General features: G+C 44.3%; 1 protein-coding gene across 4 annotated transcripts in view; it reads right to left on the bottom strand.

Moving 5' to 3' along the window:
• Positions 1–20,587, bottom strand: part of LOC106581141 (CD166 antigen homolog) — a 62,162-nt gene extending 41,575 nt beyond the window's left edge. For all 4 annotated transcript variants that reach the window (XM_014162965.2, XM_014162967.2, XM_014162966.2 and 1 more), the window contains exon 1: positions 20,297–20,587. In XM_014162965.2, coding sequence (XP_014018440.1) covers positions 20,297–20,348 — 52 coding nt within the window. In that variant the 5' untranslated portion in view covers positions 20,349–20,587. The remainder of the gene's footprint in view (positions 1–20,296) is intronic.
• Between the last annotated feature and the right edge of the window lie 240 nt (positions 20,588–20,827).

Genomic DNA, 20,827 nt, shown 5'->3' with positions numbered 1-20,827 from the left:
CAGACTGATGCTGGCAATAAAACCACACTCAATGAGCTGTATACCGCCATAAGCAAACAGGAAAACGCTCATCCAGAAACTAACATGGTCAAAACACACCGAGACAGTCGTGAAGAGGACACGGCAAACCCTATTCCCCCTCAGGAGACATGGGTCCTCAGATCCTCAAAAGGCATGGGTCCTCAGATCCTCAAAAGGTTTTACAGCTGCACCATCGAGAGCATCCTGACAGATTGCATCACTGCCTGGTATGGCAACTGTTCAGCCTCCGACCGCAAGGCACTACAGCGGGTAGTGTATACGGCCCAGTACATCACCGGGGCCAAGCTTCCTGCCATCCAGGACCTCTATACCAGGCGGTGTCAGAGGAAGGCCCTAAAAATTGTCAAAGACTCCAGCCACCCTAGTCATAGACTGTTCTCACTGCTACCGCATGGCAAGCGGTACCGGAGTGCCAAGTCTACGACAAAAAGGCTTCTCAACAGTTTTTACCCCCAAGCCATAAGACTCCTGAACAGGTAATCAAATGGCTACCCGGACTATTTGCACCCCCCCCCTCTTCTACGCTGCTGCTACTCTCTGTTATTATCATGCATAGTCACTTTAATAACTCTACCTACATGTACATATTACCTCAATTACCTCGACACCGGTGCCCCCGCACATTGACCCTGTATATAGCACCGCTATTTTTATTTACTGCTGCTCTTTAATTATTTGTTATTCTTATCTCTTAACTTTTTGGGGGTATTTTCTTAAAACTGCATTGTTGGTTAAGGGCTTGTAAGTAAACATTTCACTGTAAGGTCTACAGGATGGCAGCAACAACTGCCTGAGTTACACCAGGAACGCACAATCCCTCCATCAGTGCTCAGACTGTCCTCAATAAGCTGAGAGAGGCTGGACTGAGGGCTTGTAGGCCTGTTGTAAAGCAGATCCTCACCAGACATCACCGGCAACAACGTCGCCTATGGGAAACAAACCCACCGTCGCTGGACCAGACAGGACTGGCAAAAAGTGCTCTTCACTGACGAGTTGCGGTTTTGTCTCACCAGGGGTGATGGTTGGATTCGCGTTTATCATTGAAGGAATGAGCGTTACACAGAGGCCTGTACTCTGGAGCAGGATTGATTTGGAGGTGGAGGGTCCGTCATGGTCTGGGGCAGTGTGTCACAGCATCATCGGACTGAGCTTGTTGTCATTGCAGGCAATCTCAATGCTGTGCGTTACAAGGAAGTCATCCTCCTCCCTCATGTGGTACCCTTCCTGCAGGCTCATCCTGACATGACCCTCCAGCATTTCAATGCCACCAGCCATACTGCTCGTTCTGTGCGTGATTTCCTGCAAGAGAGGAATGTCAGTGTTCTGCCATGGCCAGCGAAGAGCCCGGATCTCAATCCCATTGAGCACGTATGGGACCTGTTTGATGGGAGGGCGAGGACTAGGGCCATTCCCCCAAAAATGTCTGGGAACTTGCAGGTGCCTTGGTGGAAGAGTGGGGTAACATCTCACAGCAAGAACTGGCAAATCTGGTGCAGTCCATGAGGAGGAGATGCACTGCAGTACTTAATGCAGCTGGTGGCCTCACCAGATACTGACTGTTACTTTTGATTTTGACCCCCCCCCCCTCCTTTGTTCAGGGACACATTATTCCATTTCTGTTTGTCACATGTCTGTGGAACTTGTTCAGTTTATGTCTCAGTTGTGGAATCTTGTTATGTTCATACAAATATTTACATATGTTATGTTTGCTGAAAATAAACGCAGTTGACATTGAGAGGACATTTCTTTTTTTGCTGAGTTTATATATATATATTTTTATGCACATTCTGTCACACCCTGATCTGTTTCACCTGTCATTGTAATTGTCTCCACCCCCCTTCAGGTTTCGCCCATCTTCCCCATTAATCCCCTGTGCTTCATATGTCAGAGTGGCTGGAGGGAGCGGAACACCCATTCATCGTGTGCACCGACCACAAGAACCTGGAGTATCTCCATACTGCCAAGCGCCTCAACTCCAGGCAAGCCAGATGGGCCCTGCTGTTCACACGGTTCAACATCTCCCTTTCGTACCGGCCGGGATCCAAGAATGTCAAGCCGGATGCACTGTCCCGCCGCTATAGCACCACAGGTACCACCCCGGAGCCCGAGACCATCCTTCCTACCTCGTGCCAGGTGACAGCACTCAACTGGGGTATAGGTAAACATGTCTGGGAGGCGCAGCGGTCCCAGCCGAAACCTGGGGGGGGGGGGTGTACAGTCACACCCTGATCTGTTTCACCTGTCCTTGTGATTGTCTCCACCCCCCTACAAGTGTCGCCCATCTTCCCCATTTATCCCCTGTGCATTTATACCTGTGTTCTCTGTTTGTCCGTTGCCAGTTCTTCTTGTTTGTCAAGTCAACCAGCGTTTTTGTTATCAGCTCCTGGCTTTCCCAGTCTCTCTTTTTCTCGGCCTCCTGGTTTTGACCCTTGCCTGTCCTGACTCTGAGCCGCCTGACCACTCTGCCTACCCTGACCCTGAGCCTGCCTTCCGACCTGTACCTTTGCCCCACCTCTGGTTTACTGACCCCTGCCTGCCTTGATCTGTCTATTGCCTGCCCCTGTTGGAATATTAAACCATTGTCAATTCAACATATCTGCATCTGGGTCTTACCTTGATACCTGATACATTCACTAGACTCTACCCACACACTCACACATACTACACTGACACTCCAACACACATAATTACACTACATATGCCCACACACAAGCATATTGACGCCACAGACACTCACACAAAGACACACTTTATTATATATCATGACTGCCTAGTCATTTTTACCGCCTACCTACATGTACATACTGTATTACCTCATTTACCTAAACTACTTCGTACCCCTGCACATTGACTTAGTTCTGGTACTCCTTGTATATAGTCTCGTTATTGTTATTTTCTTGTGCTACATTTGATTTGATTTACGAGGGGGACATCATGCTCCTAGTTACTGTTGCTATCAATTCCAAAAGGAACATATGTCTTGAGTGTCTTCCTTGCAGAAATAATATTGTTTACTCTGCTTTAGTAAATGGATAGTCCAAATGCTCTACAGATGGTAATACTATCAACAAACTATCTGTTGATAAGCAACTGCTTGCTAAGGTTAGGGTTAGGTTTAGAATAAGGGTTAGGGTAAGGGTTAAGGTTAGGGCTATGGTTAAGTTTAGGGTTAGGATAAGGGTTAAGGTTAAAGCAAGGGTTAGTAGATAGTTAGTTGAAATGTTACTGATAGTCTTTAAACAGTCTGTAGAGCATTTACAGATGCACTAACCAAATAAAGTGTTAACAGGAAGTAACATCCAATGTGCTGGACAAAACAGAGAAAGATTTCTGAGTAGGACTTGGCACACTCTTTGGAAGAGAAACGAACAACACTTGAGAATTTGTTATTCTTTGGCTGGACTATGAGTGAAAGATATCCCTCTTGGGCAGTGAGATTTGTGTGTGGTAGTAATTCACCTGGCACAGGTGTGACCGACGTCCATCACTGATGAGCAGTGCTGGCCCCGCATGTCACCAGCACCAAATGATGACCCACCTTCCTCAAAGGAGAGCCCCCCCCCAGGTCACAAACAGCCATTCTAAGGTTCTGGGCTAGGCTGCCTAAGGTTCTGCCTGTTGACCCTGAGGTCAATGTTAAGCCATGGATCTAGAGTAGAGTGCAGTGATCCACCCCCCCCTCAGAGAGATAAACACAGAGATTAAGGAGAGAAAGAACGCTGTGTAGGTCCAATAACAGACTGAGCACACAGTCCACTGACTAACATGGATCCCTCCAGGACAGCACGAGTTGAAAACACAACACTTTCACTGTCTGCACGCCTGGCCTCGATGGCAAAGGGCGACAGTTACAACTTCTGACAAAAAACTATAGTATTTTTCAAACTGGTTGAGCATGATACAGGCTATAAAGCTTGGGAGTCAGTAGGTTTTAATACCTGCAGATGTGTTTTTCAATTTAAGTAGGCTTTCAGTGAATTAAAGTGTGCAATGCAAAGCGGTTCCCCAACAGGCAACTGTACAGAAAATATAATTAATTTACTATCAACCTTCATAAGATGTGATTAAATCCTCAAGAAGCTGTATTCTCTAACATTCTGACCACACCGCTTGCGTCGTGTGTGCGAGCTTTGCAAAATAAATGTACACATACATGTTATTCAATCATTGCACCCACACTGCTCGCGCGCCTCAGCAAGCGTCTGCGTGGCCAGGTGCTAAAATAGAAATAGGTTCTATTTGTGACGCTCAACGCGGTGCAAGTCCGGCCTCTCCCATCTCCTTATTGGTTTTTAAGAGCATATACCCACGTGCCATCTCCTCATTGGTGTTTAGGAGCATATATCCAGGTGGGTGATTGAAAGATGAACTGACGTCCACACTCCAGTCAGTTGTATTAATGCACCGTAAAGTTGGTTGCCAACCGCCATATAATGTCCAAAGAAGTAAAAAAGAAGCCTGAGGAAGGAGGAAATTCGGTTTACCGTTTTATCTATGGATTAATTGTCAGAGTAGAGGACCTTGTGCATTTCAGGTAAAATAACAACCCAATGTTTATATCCCAGGACAAATTAGCTAGCAACAGCAAGCTAGCTAGCTAAATTGCCATAAATGTTTAATGCTTTTCCACCTGTCCTCAAATTAATATAATTGGTTCAGTTTGTTTTGATATTTCAACCTGCGTGTCCTGATTGTGTCTGGTGTGGGGGTACAAAATCAACATGCGCGCAATGGCGCATGCTAGGTGCACGCCATTTGTAATAATTTGTGTGCCGGGATTTTGACGGGATTACAGTAAGCCTAAAATGGTAAGTACACAACAAGAGTAATATATGTTTGCCTTTGACCCATTATTCTAAAACGTGGCATTGCCACAAAAATGTATATGAGAAATTGCATACATTCAAATGTCATTCAGGCTCTTCAAGAAAATGGCATACTTCAGTGACACTTCCCTTCACAATTACAAAGCAAAATTTCTTATGTAAGTTCACTGCAGACTGCCGTCCAATTAAACCTTTTTCAAAGGCTTGAAAACACAGGGGTATTATAAAACTACAATTAATACACTTTATATATATACTGTGTGGGATAGAGAACATTAAATCTGGACTTGTATAAAAAAGTTATGCTCTGGTAAGATTGTTACCTTCTTCAGATTCAAAGGAGAGAAGTTGAACACTTGTATTTTAATATCAAATCAATCAATTGTTAGAACTGTCACCTCACATTGAGAATTACCATTCACTTCGATGTCTCTTGCTTATAAGCATTCATTCTCAGGCGTAACATATTTTCATTAGTTTTACTACAAATGACTCCATGGCCATTACATTTTCTCCTGCTATCATCACAAAAGAGGAGCAGCCATATATCAACATAAGTGCTTTAAACCACTTAGCCTGGCGCCATGCTATGCGTATTTCCCTATTATCCCCTCCTGTCTGTCTGTAGAGAACAATTTCCAACACTGGTGCTTTTGAACAGGAGCTTTGCAGATTCCCCTGATAATGAGCTGAGTTGCCTTCACTATCACCAGCAGCAGAAACACACAATAACTTCACAGAAGCCTGTCGATAAGCAACATTTCAGCTGTATGACTCATATCCTTCCAACAGAATCAATCCACGCAGCAAACATCTCCTGATTAAAGAGTCTGTTGTCTTGGAGAGCCCTTGTGCCGGATCCTCATACTTTGAATAGTCAAATGAAAAACCTCCTCTAGAACATTCCGTACTTACAGAACAACAGCCTCTCAACAGTCCGAACGGACAAAAGAACAAGCAACAGCAACATTCTGAGTGGGGATCACAACATAAGACAACACTGTATGAAGCATGAACATCAATGAAGAATGTATGTATATCAGAACCCGGAAAAGTGCTGTCTGGTGCCGAAGGGTGACAAAGCGACCCAATTACTGGCGAGGGCATCTGGAGACATTACTGTCTGGGTAAATGTGCATGTAATGGCAGACAGGGGTAGTGATGCTCTCCACTGTGATGCATTGCTTGTGTCATATCTGTTTATAGGCAAGCACACCGTGGCAAGGCCTGGAGCATGGGACAGATAATCCAGAGATTTCCTCAGAGAGAGGGGGAATGCCATACCCATTCATCCCTACAACACATAAACTAATATGACTAGTCAATTGTTATGCATTTTCCATTGTGAGAATCTCTTATTGCATAACCTGGAGGATTTAAATGAAATCACTATCATTACATTAGGAAAAGAGATATCCTCTCCTCGCTGTATCTACTACAGGTGAGAAAGCAAACAAATGCATAATGGATTATGGCACCTCCATTACTCAAAATGAAACACCTGGAAGTTTATTTTACAATTCCTTTGCTCTCATATACTGGGCTGGCACTTCGGATAATGCAGCATTTACTTGACACGGAACTATGCAGCTGAATTTGTTTGTGATTCCTTTAGAAAACATTATTCCTTCTCTCTAACATGAAGGGTTTTTCTAAAGCAAAAGACTCCATCATTGTAGAGCAGATTCTAGTGTTTCATTGCAAATTCCTGTGCTCCATCTTAAGCTGTCTCGAAAGATGAGCGGGAAAATGTCACGGTTTAACACAGTGTTTCCCAAACTCGGTGCTGGGGACTGATTCAAATTATCAAAGCTTAATGATTAGTTGATTATTTAAATCAGCTGTGTAGTGCTAGGGCAAAAACCAAAACGTGCACCCTTTGGGGCCCCGAGTACCGAGTTTGGGAAACCCTGGTTTAACAGCTCCGATGGGAGTTAAAGTACTTTTTAGAATTCTCTGCAGGAACATGGGGCTACTTGACCTCTCAAGATGGGTCCCATTAGACAATTAGTTTCTCCATCTAATTAGTGCACAAGAGGTTCTTCGCCTACCCACTAATGTCTGACTGTAAGAGCCGACGCCGGACAGGAGAAGCAGGTACGGGGAGTCAGACATGTATTCGGGAACAGACATAGAACAAGACAGGAACAGCGTCAGCACACAGGTAACACGGACATATGACAGACAATGCAGCAGCGGGGAACAGAGCTGGGGAACTGACAAATATAGGGGAGGTAATAAACAGGTGATTGTGTGAGTCCAGGTGAGTCCAATATCGCTGAAGCGCGTGACGAGGGAAGGCAGGTGTACGTAAAGGATGGTGGCAGGAGTGCGTAATGCAGGCCAGCCTGGCGCCCTCGAGCGGGGAAGAGCGGGTGCAGGTGTGACACTGACAATGGAAGTGTTAGAATACAACTACTGCATAGTAGCAACTAGCTAATCAAACCCAGTTTTACATGGCATTCATCATCAACGGCATCCATACAGTGACACATTTGCAAGAGCATAATTTTACTTCACTGAATGCGAAGTGGTTCAACATCTAAGATAATAGGGCTGGTGTGAAGAATTCTGAGTATTTAGAGTTCATTCTAAAACTACACTGTACTGTATATACCTTCTATATAAACAGTAAATTGCAGTTCTCGCTCACATCTAGTTCTCAACCTCACCAGAAACCTTTAAAGTACTTTTTATCATTTGGTAAAAGGAAGAATTCAGCTTTTTGTTTAGAATCTATAAAATATTCACTAAAATGTATTGGTACAAATTATCACAAAAGTCTTGGTTCTGGCTTTTTCATGTACGCATCAGGTGAAGGAACTCCATACATCCAAGGCTAATACAAGGCTTTGAATTCCAGGCAGCGAGAGCTCCACAGCCAGATAAGTTTCAGCATAAAAACCACTCTTTTACAAAGCCCTTTACCACCTGGGATTTACAGCCAGGAATCCAACGCATGAGAGGAAACATGCATCTGAAACTTCCTGAGTGAGATGTTTAAGACCTTAAAGAATGCTCCAAAGCAACTAAGGAAGAGTTCTATGAATGTGCTGTATTTTTACCAGTTTACATACCCTGGCATGCAAAAATGACAGGTGTTTATTCTCCAGAAAGCAGAGATATGCAGTGACTGCATGTCTGTCCCTTGTTGAAAGTTGGGGATTCTGGGATTGAATGAGAACTCCTGCAAGTTCATCTGAAGCAGCATGTAATCATAGATAGCTCCAGGCTCCACAGTGTGCCGCCATCTCAGAAGGATAGATGAGGGACATCAGCAGTGCTAGAATGGGGGACTACTGAGGTCAAATGCAGACATAAAACACTTCTGTTTGGATCCCTGGGGCAGGATTCTTCATGGAGCAACACTAAATATGACACTGTCTTTTCATGGCTGAAAATTGCAAAATAACGTTGGAATGAATAGAGACCAGTCACTACTGACGTTACTGACCAAACAGAAAGCGATTTCAAAGTGAATGGGAAAGGGAAAATTGCATGACATTTTATTGCCCACCGCTTTGAATTTCTGCTTTATCTTTAGGACAATGCCATTGTCATCACAATAGACCACTCTGGACTGCAGAGCGAGTAAAAAATGGGTGTGGTAGAATAGTACCATCTGTTTCAGCCCTGACCCCATGTAAATAGGTGGCAATATAATCACTTTATGGGGAGTGTAAATCTTGGCAGTTTACCCATTGACCTTTAGTGGGTCAGGTTAAGTTCCTAGTGCTTGGGGCTCCCCTGGCTCTTAATAGGTTCTCAATTATGGGACACACTGTTTTTGCTTTGTCTCTTTTCAGAAAACATCAGGCAATGTGAGGAACAGAAGAAGAAGAGAAATGATCTTCTATGAGTTCTGAGAACTCACGTGCCAAAAAGAGCAGGTCCTTGGGGAACCATGTGTGACTACCAATCCAGCTAATGGTATAGCTAATGAACTACTCTAATTAAATCACACCTAGTAAAAAGCTTACGGCTTTCCAATGGAATATTTCAACTAAGATCATTGTGTCATTCAGGATGAGCCATGTCATTAGCATTTCATATGGACCAGAGCTACTTTCCCCCAGTAGGCTTGGCTTGCCTTGCGCATATGAGAGGTGGGCGAACAGGGGGAAGATCCTCAATGCCCTCCCAGAGGGGTGTGTGCTGTTCCATCTTCATGACAAAGAGAGGAGTCGGCAGGAGAAGTCACCATCATACCATGCATTTGTTTCAAAAGAAACTTGCTTCACAATACCGTCGGGGGGAGTCCGCAGGAAACTAGAGAAAGCAGGAGGGATAGTGTGAATAACAAAAGCGAGAAACAACCTCACATTTTTGTCCCAAAATAGGGGCAGAGCTGATTCCAGTGCGCTGTAGGCTTTCACCAAAACCAAAGATACCCTCATGCATTTCAATGGGTGCATTTCGGAATAAGGGACTAGTGAGAGAGCGCTGTTGCAGTCATCTCACTCCTGTTGTTAAGGCTTTCTCGAAAATGTGGTCACTCCCTTCATATAACAAATAAAGCATTTTTTGTGTGTGAATAGCAGAAGTGCTATGATGAAGAAAGATTGCTGTGAGAAAATGGGGAGTGAAATAGATAGAGACTCTCAGGCTGGCATCTTCATTCAAAGAAATACCAGGGTGTTCTGTGCCATTCTACAAAATTGTAACATTTTGGCTTTCACGCAGGAATGTGTGACTGGAAATGTAATCTATATGTAAAACATGTCCTATATCTTAAGCTGTCTAATGAAAACCCACCCAGGCCTTTATAACTTGTCTAACCAGTGACAATACAAACCGAGTTGAGTTTTCTGGATAAGGGGGGGATTAAGGGGAAATCTCAATCGTGACTGTTGAAACAGAACGTATCTCCCACTCCTCTCTAAAATCGGGATGAGCCAATCACACTAGCTAGTGTAATTGAGACTCCTTTGGCTGTTTTACTGATACCCTCGTGTGTAAAACTGTCACAGGCAGACAAAATACTTTTTTCACCTGTGAGTCATTGCTTGAGACTGATTACATTGGCCACACAAGCCCTTTCATTTTCTCTAAGCAAAGCTGTACATCTTATTGCTGTGTGTGTCCAGTCTGTAAATACTCTCTTTTACATTGCGGAAATACACTGTTTTCTGGGCTGGCTTACATGTTCTCATTGCTGCCTGACTACAGCTCTGCAGGGCGGAAACATTTTACATCTACGTCAGTGAATCCTGAGCTCTTAACAGAAAGTGCCAATACTTTCCCCTAAACTAAGTGAACACTGAGAATTTAACATTTCAGGGGAGAAATCAGAGATTGAACCAGAGTGAATAAATCTAGTATGCTAGACGTGTGCATATCACAGCCTATTCTCACTCAGGTACACTCTTAGAAAAAAGGTGCTATCTAGAACCTAAAAGGGTTCTTTGACTGTCCCCGTAGGAAAACCCTTTGAAGAACCCATTTTTGTTCTGGGTAGAACCCTTTTTTGGTTCAATGTAGAACCCCTCTACATGGAACCCAAAAGGGTTCTACCCAGAACCAAAACGGGTTCTCATATGGGGACAGCCGATTTGGCCCGCGGGCCGCCAGTTGGGGAACCCTGCCCTATTGGCTAGCTCACCCTCATCCACTGCATTTGGGTAAAAGGATAGGTTCTATCTTTGACCCACCCCTTTTCTCGAGAGGCCTCAAACTGGATTAAAACGAAATTAGCCTCTGTGACACTAATCTGAATTAAATGAAAAAGACGCAGAGCCACAATAGTGCAATTGCTTTACTAGAATTAACATGTCCTCCCTCTCCCAGATTGCCAAAAGCGAGAAAACCCTTACCAAAATATACAAGTTATTTTATTTTTCCTCCCAGAACATGAATGATACTTTAGGAAGACTGAGAAAAGCAAGAGATACCCTCAGAGAATGAAACCATTTAAACTCTAACACATTGCTCATGGCAATTTCCTATGACATACATAAAATGTCAGTTCAAACACAACATTGACGGTCCCGCATTGCCTTTGAAGGAAATGAAGAGCTACCAGTGTGAGTTGAGAGTTTGTAAAGCTGGATAAAATGGGTATGTTTATTGGGTATGATGTGTGATTGAGGCCCTTTTCAATAATTCATATCTAAATGAGCGGTAGGAAATGAATTCAGAAAAGGCGTGAAAGACACTCATAGGAATAAGTCTATAGTCTTGTATAGCAAACTGGCGATACTGTAATGCAAGGCACAAATAACTAACTAAAAACATCCATATTTTCAGTATCATGACATTTCTCACATCATATCATGATCTGCAGATTGAAGGCCTGTAAATTTAAGGTTAATATACAAAATGATGATGTCATCATGAGTGACATCCTCTCTGTTCAGAGCTAAGAAGAGTGACATTTTCCTCATGGTTAATAGCACATTATTTCTATTCTAATATGTCACTGCCCTGTAATACCGTCATAAAACATGTAATTAGCATATCACTGTAGGACATCTGGTTAATAATTATATTACATTTGTATTATCTGATATCACTGTCTTGCACCATCCGCATACAATTTCCTTTGTAAATAGAATCTGGATCATAAACATCAACGATTAAGGATGAATAGATTCATGTTATTGTGCTTTCCATCATTGAAACAAAATGTTGCATAAGTTGTCAATGGGAGATAGAACAAGCACCTCTAAACAAGACGGGAAGTGCACAGTCATACAAATAAACAGGCACAAAATCACAAGTGCACACTGAGAATACAGATCGCCCAAGTCTTCCTCCGCACCAGTCATCTGAACATTTATCTATAATGTCATGACAAAAACTGGTTGCGGAGAGTGAGAAATTGGATGAATACATTTCAAGGAGGTTTCACTCAGACAATGAAACCGTGTGGTCCCCACGAGAACAGGGGCCGGATTAGTCCATTAGCAAATGAAGAGCCCCACTTGCTTGACGAGTAATACCAGGTGTGACACTGAATGGTGTCTATTCCATGGGGGGGGGGATGGAAAGCAGGGAACAAAATAACAAATGCATCTATACAGACTATTTGTTCTAAAAGACATTCAGGGCCTGTTTTTCAGCACTATCTGGTCTAGGCCGAGGGTCACAGCTCTGAGTGTTTGAGCTGGAGGAACTGCTTTTAACAACCTGAACAGGTGTTGTTTTTTCTAGCGTCCGTTTCCCTCTAAAACAACAGAATCAGAATTACCAAGTACATTTACACATACTCAGAATGTGACTTGGTGATATGGTGCTGCTAGTGATAGACAACATTTAGAGACAGAATACAGACAGAGGAATTTAAACAAAGTTTACCTACATTATATACAACTAAGTAGAGTGAGCATAACACTATAAGAGAATGAGCAGTGGGTAAACAAATATACAAATAATATGTATAGTATCAGAATGAATATAAACTACATGACCAAAAGTATGTGGACACCTGCTCGTTGAACAATTCTCAATCCAAAATCATGGGCATTAATATGGAGTTGGTCCCCCCTTTGCTGCTATAACAGCCTACACTCTTCTGGGAAGGCTTTCCACTCGATGTTGGAACATTGCTGCGGGGACTTGCTATCATTCAGCCACAAGAGCATTAGTGAGATTGGGCACTGATGTTGGGTGATTAGGCCTGGCTTGCAGTCGGCGTTCCAATTCATCATTAAGGTGTTCGATGGGTTTGAGGTCAGGGCTCTGTGCTGGCCATCAAGTTCTTCCAGACCGATCTCGACAAACCATTTCTGTATGGACTTTGCTTCGTGCACAAGGGCATTGTCATGCTGAAACAGGAAAGGGCCTTCCCCAAACTGTTGCCACAAAGTTGGAAGCACAGAATCATCTAGAATGTAATTCTATGCTGTAGCGTTAAAATGTATATCTTCACTGGAATTAAGGAGCCTGAACCATGAAAAACAGCCCCAGACCATTATTCCTCCTACACCAAATTTTACAGTTGGCACTTTGAATTAGGGCAGGTAGCGTTCTCCTGGCATCCACCAAACCCAGATTTGTCCGTCGGACTGCCAAATGGTGAAGCGTGATTCATCACTCCAGAGAATGCGTTTCCACTGCTCAAGAGTCTAGTAGCGGCGAGTTTTACACCACTCCAGCCAACGCTTCGCATTGTGCATGGTGATCTTAGGCTTGTGTGTGGCTGCTCAGCCATGGAAACCCATTTCATAAAGCTCCCAACGAACAGTTATTGTTCCTTCCAGAGGCAGTTTGTAACTCGGTAGTGAGTATTGCAACCGAGGACAGACGATTTTTAAGCGCTACGTTTCAGCACTCAGCGGTCCCATTCTGTGAGATTGTGTGGCCTACCACTTCGTGGCTGAGCTGTTGTTGCTCCTAGACATTTCCACTTCACAATAACAGCACTTACAGTTGACCGGGGCAGCTCTAGCAGGGCAGAAATTTGACCAACTGACTTGTTGGAAAGGTGGCATCCTATGACAGTGCCACGTTATAAGTCACTGAGCTCTTCAGTAAGGTCATTCTACTGGCAACGTTTGTCTATGGAGATTGCATGGCTGTGTGCTCAATTTTATACACCTGTCAGAAACGGGTGTGGCTGAAATAGCCAAATCCACTAATTTGAAGGGGTGTCCACATACTTTTGTATATATAGTATACAGTTAAAGTCAGAAGTTTACATACACTTAGGATGGAGTCATTAAAACTCGTTTTTCAACCACTCGACACATTTCTTGTTAACAAACTATAGTTTTGGCAAGTCGGTTAGGACATCTACTTTCTGCATGACAAGTAATTTTTCCAAAAATTGTTTACAGACAGATTATTTCACTTATAATTCACTGTATCACAATTCCAGTGGGTCAGAAGTTTACATACACTAAGTTGACTGTGCCTTTAAACAGCTAGGAAAATTCCAGAAAATTATGTCATGGCTTTAGAAGCTTCTGATTGATGCTAATTGACATCATTTGAGTCAATTGGAGGTGTACCTGTAGATGTATTTCAAGGCCTACCTTCAAACTCATTGCCACTTTGCTTGACATCATGGGTAAATCAAAAGAAATCAGCCAAAAAATTGTAGACCTCCACAATTCTGGCTCATCCTTGGGAGCAATTTCCAAACGGCTGAAGGTACCACGGTCATCTGTACAAACAATAGTACGCAAGTATAAACACCATGGGACCACGCAGACGTCATACCACTCAGGAAGGAGAGGCGTTCTGCCTCCTAGAGATAAACGTACTTTGGTGAGAAAAGTGCAAATCAATCCCAGAACAAAATTAAAGGACGTTGTGAAGATGCTGGAGGAAATAGGTACAAAAGTATCTATATCCACAGTGAAAACGACTCCCATATCGACATCACCTGAAAGGCCACTCAGCAAGGAAGAAGCCACTGCTCCAAAACCGCCATAAAAAAGCAAGACTATGGTTTGCAACTGCACATGGGGACAAATATCGTACTTTTTGGAGATATGTCCTCTGGTCTGATGAAACAAAAAGTGAACTGTTTGGCCATAATGACCATCGTTATGTTTAGAGAAAAAAGGGGGATGCTTGCAAGCCGAAGAACACCATCCCAACCGTGAAGCATGGGGATGGCAGCATCATGTTGTGGGGGTGCTTTGCTGCAGGAGGGACTGGTTCACTTCACAAAATAGATGGCATCATAAGAAAGAAAAATGATGTGGATATGTTGAAGCAACATCAAGACATCAGTCAGGAAGTTAAAGCTTGGTCGCAAATTGGTCTTCCAAATGGACAATGACCCCAAGCATACTTCCAAAGTTGTGGAAAAATGGCTTAAGGACAACAAAGTCAAGGTATTGGAGTGGCCATCACAAAGCCCTGTCCTCAATCCTATAGACAATTGTGGGCAGAACTGAAAAAGCGTTTGCGAGCAAGGAGGCCTACAAACCTGACTCAGTTACACCAGCTCTGTCAGGAGGAATGGGCCAAAATTCATCCAACTTATTGTGGGAAGCTTGTGGAAGGCTACCCAAAACGTTTGACCCAAGTTAAACAATTTAAAGGCAATGCTACCAAATACTAATTGAGTGTATGTGAACTTCTGACCCACTGAGAATGTGATGAAAGAAATTTAAGCTGAAATAAATTATTCTTGTCACGGCTGTTCAAAGGATCGGACCAACGCGCAGCATGGTTGTAGTTCCACATATTTATTTATTCCGTGAAACGTTTGCAACACACCAAAATACTTGTAACAAAACAACAAACCGTGATGCAGAGAAAATAACACTACTCAAAAATGAACAACCCACAAACACAAATGGAAAAATCCCTTACTTAAATATAATCTCCAATTAGAGACAACGAGAACCGGCTGCCTCTAATTGGAGATCATCCCAACAACCCCAACATAGAAATAGAAACCCAGAAAAACAACATAGAAACAGATAACAAGAAAACCACCCAAAACCACCCCCTGTCCTACCCTACTATAGAAAATGACATCTTACAAGGGTCAGGATGTGACAGTACCCCACCCCCCCCCCCCCAAAGGTGCAGACTCCGAATGCAAAAAAAACAACAACAAAAAACAACCACAAAACACAAAGGGAGGGTAGGGAGGGTGACAAATGTCTATGGCGGCTCTAGTGCTAAACCCAGAACCTTACTATCCCTCCGATCCTCCAACAGCGGAGGTGGCTCCGGTATAGGGCGTAACCCCCATTCATCCCGCAGATCCCTCCGCTTCTGTAACACCGGACCGTGGATCGTTATCGGAGGAATTGGACTGTAGCTCAATACCGGAAGCTCTGTGCTGCAGACCGCCGCTGGAGGTTCTGGGCTACAGGCCGCCGCTGGAGGATCTGGGCTGCAGGCCGCCGCTGAAGGTTCTGGGCTGCAAGCCGCCGCTGAAGGCTCTGGGCTGCGGACCGTCGCTGAAGGCTCCGGGCTGGGGAGCATCGCTGAAGGCTCCGGACTGAGGAGCGTCGCTGGAGGCTCCGGACTGAGGAGCCTCGCTGGAGGCTCCGGACTGGGGAGAGTCGCTGGAGGCTCCGGACTGGGGAGAGTCGCTGGAGGCTCCGGACTGGGGAGCGTCGCTGGAGGCTCCGGGCTGAGGTCCGTCTCAGTAGGTTCCGGACTGTAGACCGTCTCAGTGGGTTCCGGACTGTAGGCCGTCTCAGTGGGTTCCGGACTGTAGGCCGTCTCAGTGGGTTCCGGACTGTAGGCCGTCTCAGTGGGTTCTGTACTGTAGGCCGTCTCAGTGGGTTTCGGACTGTAGGCCGTCTCAGTGGGTTCCGGACTGTAGGCCGTCTCAGTGGGTTCCGGACTGTAGGCCGTCTCAGTGGGTTCCGGACTATAGGCCGTCTCAGTGGGTTCCGTACTGTAGGCCGTCTCAGTGGGTTTCGGACTGTAGGCCGTCTCAGTGGGTTCCGGACTGTAGGCCGTCTCAGTGGGTTCCGGACTGTAGGCCGTCTCAGTAGGTTCCGGACTGTAGGCCGTCTCAGTAGGTTCCGGACTGTAGGCCGTCTCAGTAGATTCCGGACTGAAAAACGTCGCCAGAAGCTCTGGACTGGGAACTGTCGCCGGAAGCTCTGGACGGGGAACTGTCGCCAGAAGCTCTAGACGTGGAACTGTCGCCGGAAGCTCTGGACGGGGAACTGTCGCCGGAAGCTCTGGACTGGGAATGTGCACTGGAATCCTGATGCGTGGGACTGGCAACCCACACCTCAGGACGAGTGCAGGGAGCAGGAACAGGACACTCCGGACTGGGCATGCGCACTGGAGGTCTGATGCGTGGAACTGGCCTAGGTGGCGCCAGACTGGTAACTCGCACCTCAGGGCGAGTGCGGGAAGGAGGCACAGGACGTACTGGGCTATGGAGGCGAACTGGAGACCAGGCATGCTGAGCTCCTTCCTGGCTGAATGCCCATCTTAGCCCGACACCGGTGAGGAGCTTGCACCGAGCGCACCGGGCTGTGAGTGCGTATGGGCGATATAGTGTGCATCACACCATAACCCAGTGCTCGTTCATCCACTCGCTCCTCAGCACGCCTGCTCCGCAGCACTCTTAACGCCAGCACCTCTCTCCGGAATCTTGTGTCGAACTCCGCGCTCGACTCTCTGACTGGCCCCGGTTCACTCCACAGCCCTCCACGGTAAGCACGGGAAGTTGCCTCTTGGTGGATATAGCGCCTCGTAGTATTGTCGCTCCCTTTTTGCTGCTTCAATTTCCTCCCTCGGGCGACGATACTCCCCAGCCTGCCTCCAGGGTTCTTTCCCATCCAAAATCTCCTCCCAAGTCCATTCCTCCAGCTGATCCCTACCACGCTGCTTGGTCCTTTTGTGGTGGGTTGTTCTGTCACGGCTGTTGAAAGGATCGGACAAACGCGCAGCATGGTTGTAGTTCCACATATTTATTTATTCCGTGAAACGTTTGCAACAGACCAAAATACTTGTAACAACAAACAGTGATGCAGAGAAAATAACACTACTCAAAAATGAACAACCCACAAACACAAATGGAAAAACCCCCTACATAAATATGATCTCCAATTAGAGACAACGAGAACCGGCTGCCTCTAATTGGAGATCATCCCAACAACCCCAACATAGAAATAGAAACATAGAAAAACAACATAGAAACAGATAACAAGAAAACCACCCAAAAACACCCCGTCACGCCCTGACCTACTCTACTATAGAAAAGGACATCTTACAAGGGTCAGGACGTGACAATTCTCTATTATTATTCTGACATTTCACATTCTTAAAATAAAGTGGTGATCTTAACTGACCTAAGACAGGGAATTCTTAACTGAATTAAATGTCAGGAATTGTGAAAAACTGAGTTTAAATGTATTTGGCTAAGGTGTATGTAAACGTCCGACTTCAACTGTATTTAAATGCAGTAATAGTGCAGTTATTCTGTGTACAATTCAAAGATACAGTAGCTGTTTGCTGTGTGTAGCATAGAGTGCATAGTCCTTTAGTTTCTATGGGCCAGATGGCCGGTTGGTGAGGGACACAGCCCAGGGAAAGAAACTGTTCAGGTGGTAGGAGGCTTTGGTCATGATTGACCTGAACCGCCTGCCAGAAGATCATTTTTGGAATAAAAGATCAACAGTGTATCTAATTACTGGCTGATGGTGTCTATTCTGAAAACTACCTTCACAAACAGAGCACTAAGTTTAAAAACTACAATTCAACATTTACAATGAGGCGTGTGGTGATAGATGAAACGGGATTTTGTGATTTGATGAAGATAGATAACTAGATGGTTGCATAGTGCTTCTTAAAATGACACTGCATATGAAGGTGTAATGAGTAACCAGCACATTGAAAGGTTATCATCAATCCTCCATAGAACAAGCAAACAGACACATGGTTTCACCATTTATAGAGGACGGCCTGTCTGCCAGCATCATGTTTACTCATCAAATGTTGGTGTGGAGGGCTATAAACCAAATTAAAACCAGGGGCAACTGGCATCGGAGCTACAACACACAGTCCAAGTAGAAAAACAGTCAACACGTGACATGCTATTATCATAGGGGATGCTCTTTTTTTCCACCCAGTTCAAATAAAAACACCTAAGAGTGGGTGACAGTGACAAGTGAGGCACACTGTAATTTACAATGACAGGCATGTCATGTAACAGTGTCAGACAGAGGAGGACCTAAGTCAGATCACCCACCTCCCTTCCCAACCTGCTCTCAGAGCATTTCGTATTATTCTGTACGTTATTCCGAGACACTCCATTAGTACGATATGTTATGTTTGGTATGGTTACATAAGACACATAGTTACTTAAGACTAAAACAAAATGAGGGTGGTTGGTTGGGCGTATAACGCCAACGTCTAGCAACCCAAAGGTTGCGAGATCAAATCTCATCACAGACAACTTTAGAATTATAGCAAATTTGCTACTTTTCATCTACTTACTACTTTTTAGCTAATTTGGAACTACTTAGCATCTTAGCTAACTGTTCCTCTAACCTTTACCGTTTTAGCTAACCCTTCCCCTAACCTTAACCCTTTAACCTAACTCCTAATCCAAACCCTAACCTTAACCCTAACCCCTAGCCTAGCTAACGTTAGTGAACCAGCTAACATTAGCCACCTTTCTAGAATTTGTAACATACTGCACATTTTGCAAATTCATAACATATAATACTATTTGTAATTTGTAACCTATCATACGAAATGGGTGATGGACATACACAAATTAATACATACCATACGAAACGTAACATAAATGGAGTGTCTCGGATTTACATACAAAATATTACGAAATGCTCTGAGACCAGGTTTCCTTTCCCTCTCCCGAAGAACTATTCAGAGCTCCACTGCAGTTTGGTTAAATGTTGAGACTGAATGTTTAAACACATGGTGTGTACCTGTTGGCTTGGGAAAAGTATTTCTTTAAAGAAATGTACAGAAAGTAAAACAGCCAAATTTCTATATTTTTCCTCATCTGATGTAGTTACCCACCTCCCCCAACACACAGCACTCTCATTCCTATAATACCCCATCATCCCTGCCCCCAGTTCCTAGAACTGACTCACCACGAAATCACCCCATAACACCACCCCACCCATCTCCAGCATTCATTCAATTGAACCCATTCATCATGACAAAAACACAGAAATGATGAACTCTTAGGGGCTTCAAATAATTTCAGCTACTATTGGGTCAATAGACTGTATAACATAGAAGGGATGGGGCCCCATGAAGGAACACAACGCATTTCCATCGTGTTAATGTTGAAAAGGGTGTGCGGAATAACATCTTTCTGTGAGATATGTCAGATGGCAGGTTATCTGACTGCAACTCGGTTATGCACCAAATCAGGTCCAAATTTCAAATAGTAATTCACTCACATTCCTAATTTGGAAGGCATATATTTCTAGTATTTAAGCAGTACATAATCATTTATAAAGTGTTGCATTAGACAGGGGGATGCAAGGCGCGCCTGCCTCGTGGGGAAACACTGGTAAGTGTGCGCTTTGAGTGCGTAATGTACATGTTTGGGGGTGGACGTTTGCCACACAAGTTTACCACACAAATGATTGTGAAAATTCGGTTTACTGTTGTAAGTATTGTAATAAATGAGAGGACAGCTCTCCCAAATTGAGAGCACATCACTATCACCTGGCGAAACCTATTCTACACTCACACGAAGTGTGGCCAGAGGCTGTACCCACGTATGCACTATTCAACTTGTAGTTACACAGTAGTTATGCTATGCGCCATAATGGTAAAAAAAAAATAACCCTCCAACCATGACTATAACTAACTACAACTTTGTCTTCACAAACCACCGTGGAAATCAATATTGCTAATCGAATAACAAGCATTTTGACTTTAGATGTATCGTCTACATACTCATAATCCCCATGTAGTTCCCATTAAGTTTTTATTAAAATATTGATAAAATGTAACAGTTTTCTTTTAAACAATGTAAAATATGATGCATGTTAGGCTACATACAGTACCTTGGTAGACAAGCGCGACGAGGAGGGTACACAGACAGCTGGAAAAGTGCATCCTGGCAAATGTCAGATATCCTTGTTCCGCTGTTCCTAAAGTTTGATAATATGTTCGTTGATATCGATCAGTTAACTTCCTTCCGTAAACGTCAGGGTTAAATACTGAGATATTCACTAACTGTGTTCAGTTACAGTTGTATAACATCTGCTCTGTCACTTGGCTTGGCTAACAGGTAAAATGCGGGAGCGCGTCGAGTGAGCTACGACGGGAAGCTCTGTAGGGTAGGGTTTTACAGCAACTCCGCCCAGGATCTACCACTGTCTTGTGGACCCCACTCCGCACTGCATTACACACACACACACACACACACACACACAGTAACTAAAGGTCGCTAGTTCGAATCCCTGAACCGACAATGTGAACAAATCTGTCGATGTGCCATTGAGCAAGGCACTTAACCCTAATTGCTCCAGGGTCGCCGTTGATAATGGCAGACCCTGGCCGTGACCCCACTCTTCGAGGGTCTCAGGAAGAGT

This window comes from Salmo salar, chromosome ssa20 (genome assembly GCF_905237065.1).
Source record: "Salmo salar chromosome ssa20, Ssal_v3.1, whole genome shotgun sequence".
NCBI lineage: Eukaryota > Metazoa > Chordata > Actinopteri > Salmoniformes > Salmonidae > Salmo > Salmo salar.
Note: the sequence above shows the minus strand (reverse complement) of the source record. Positions and strands in the feature narration are given on the sequence as shown.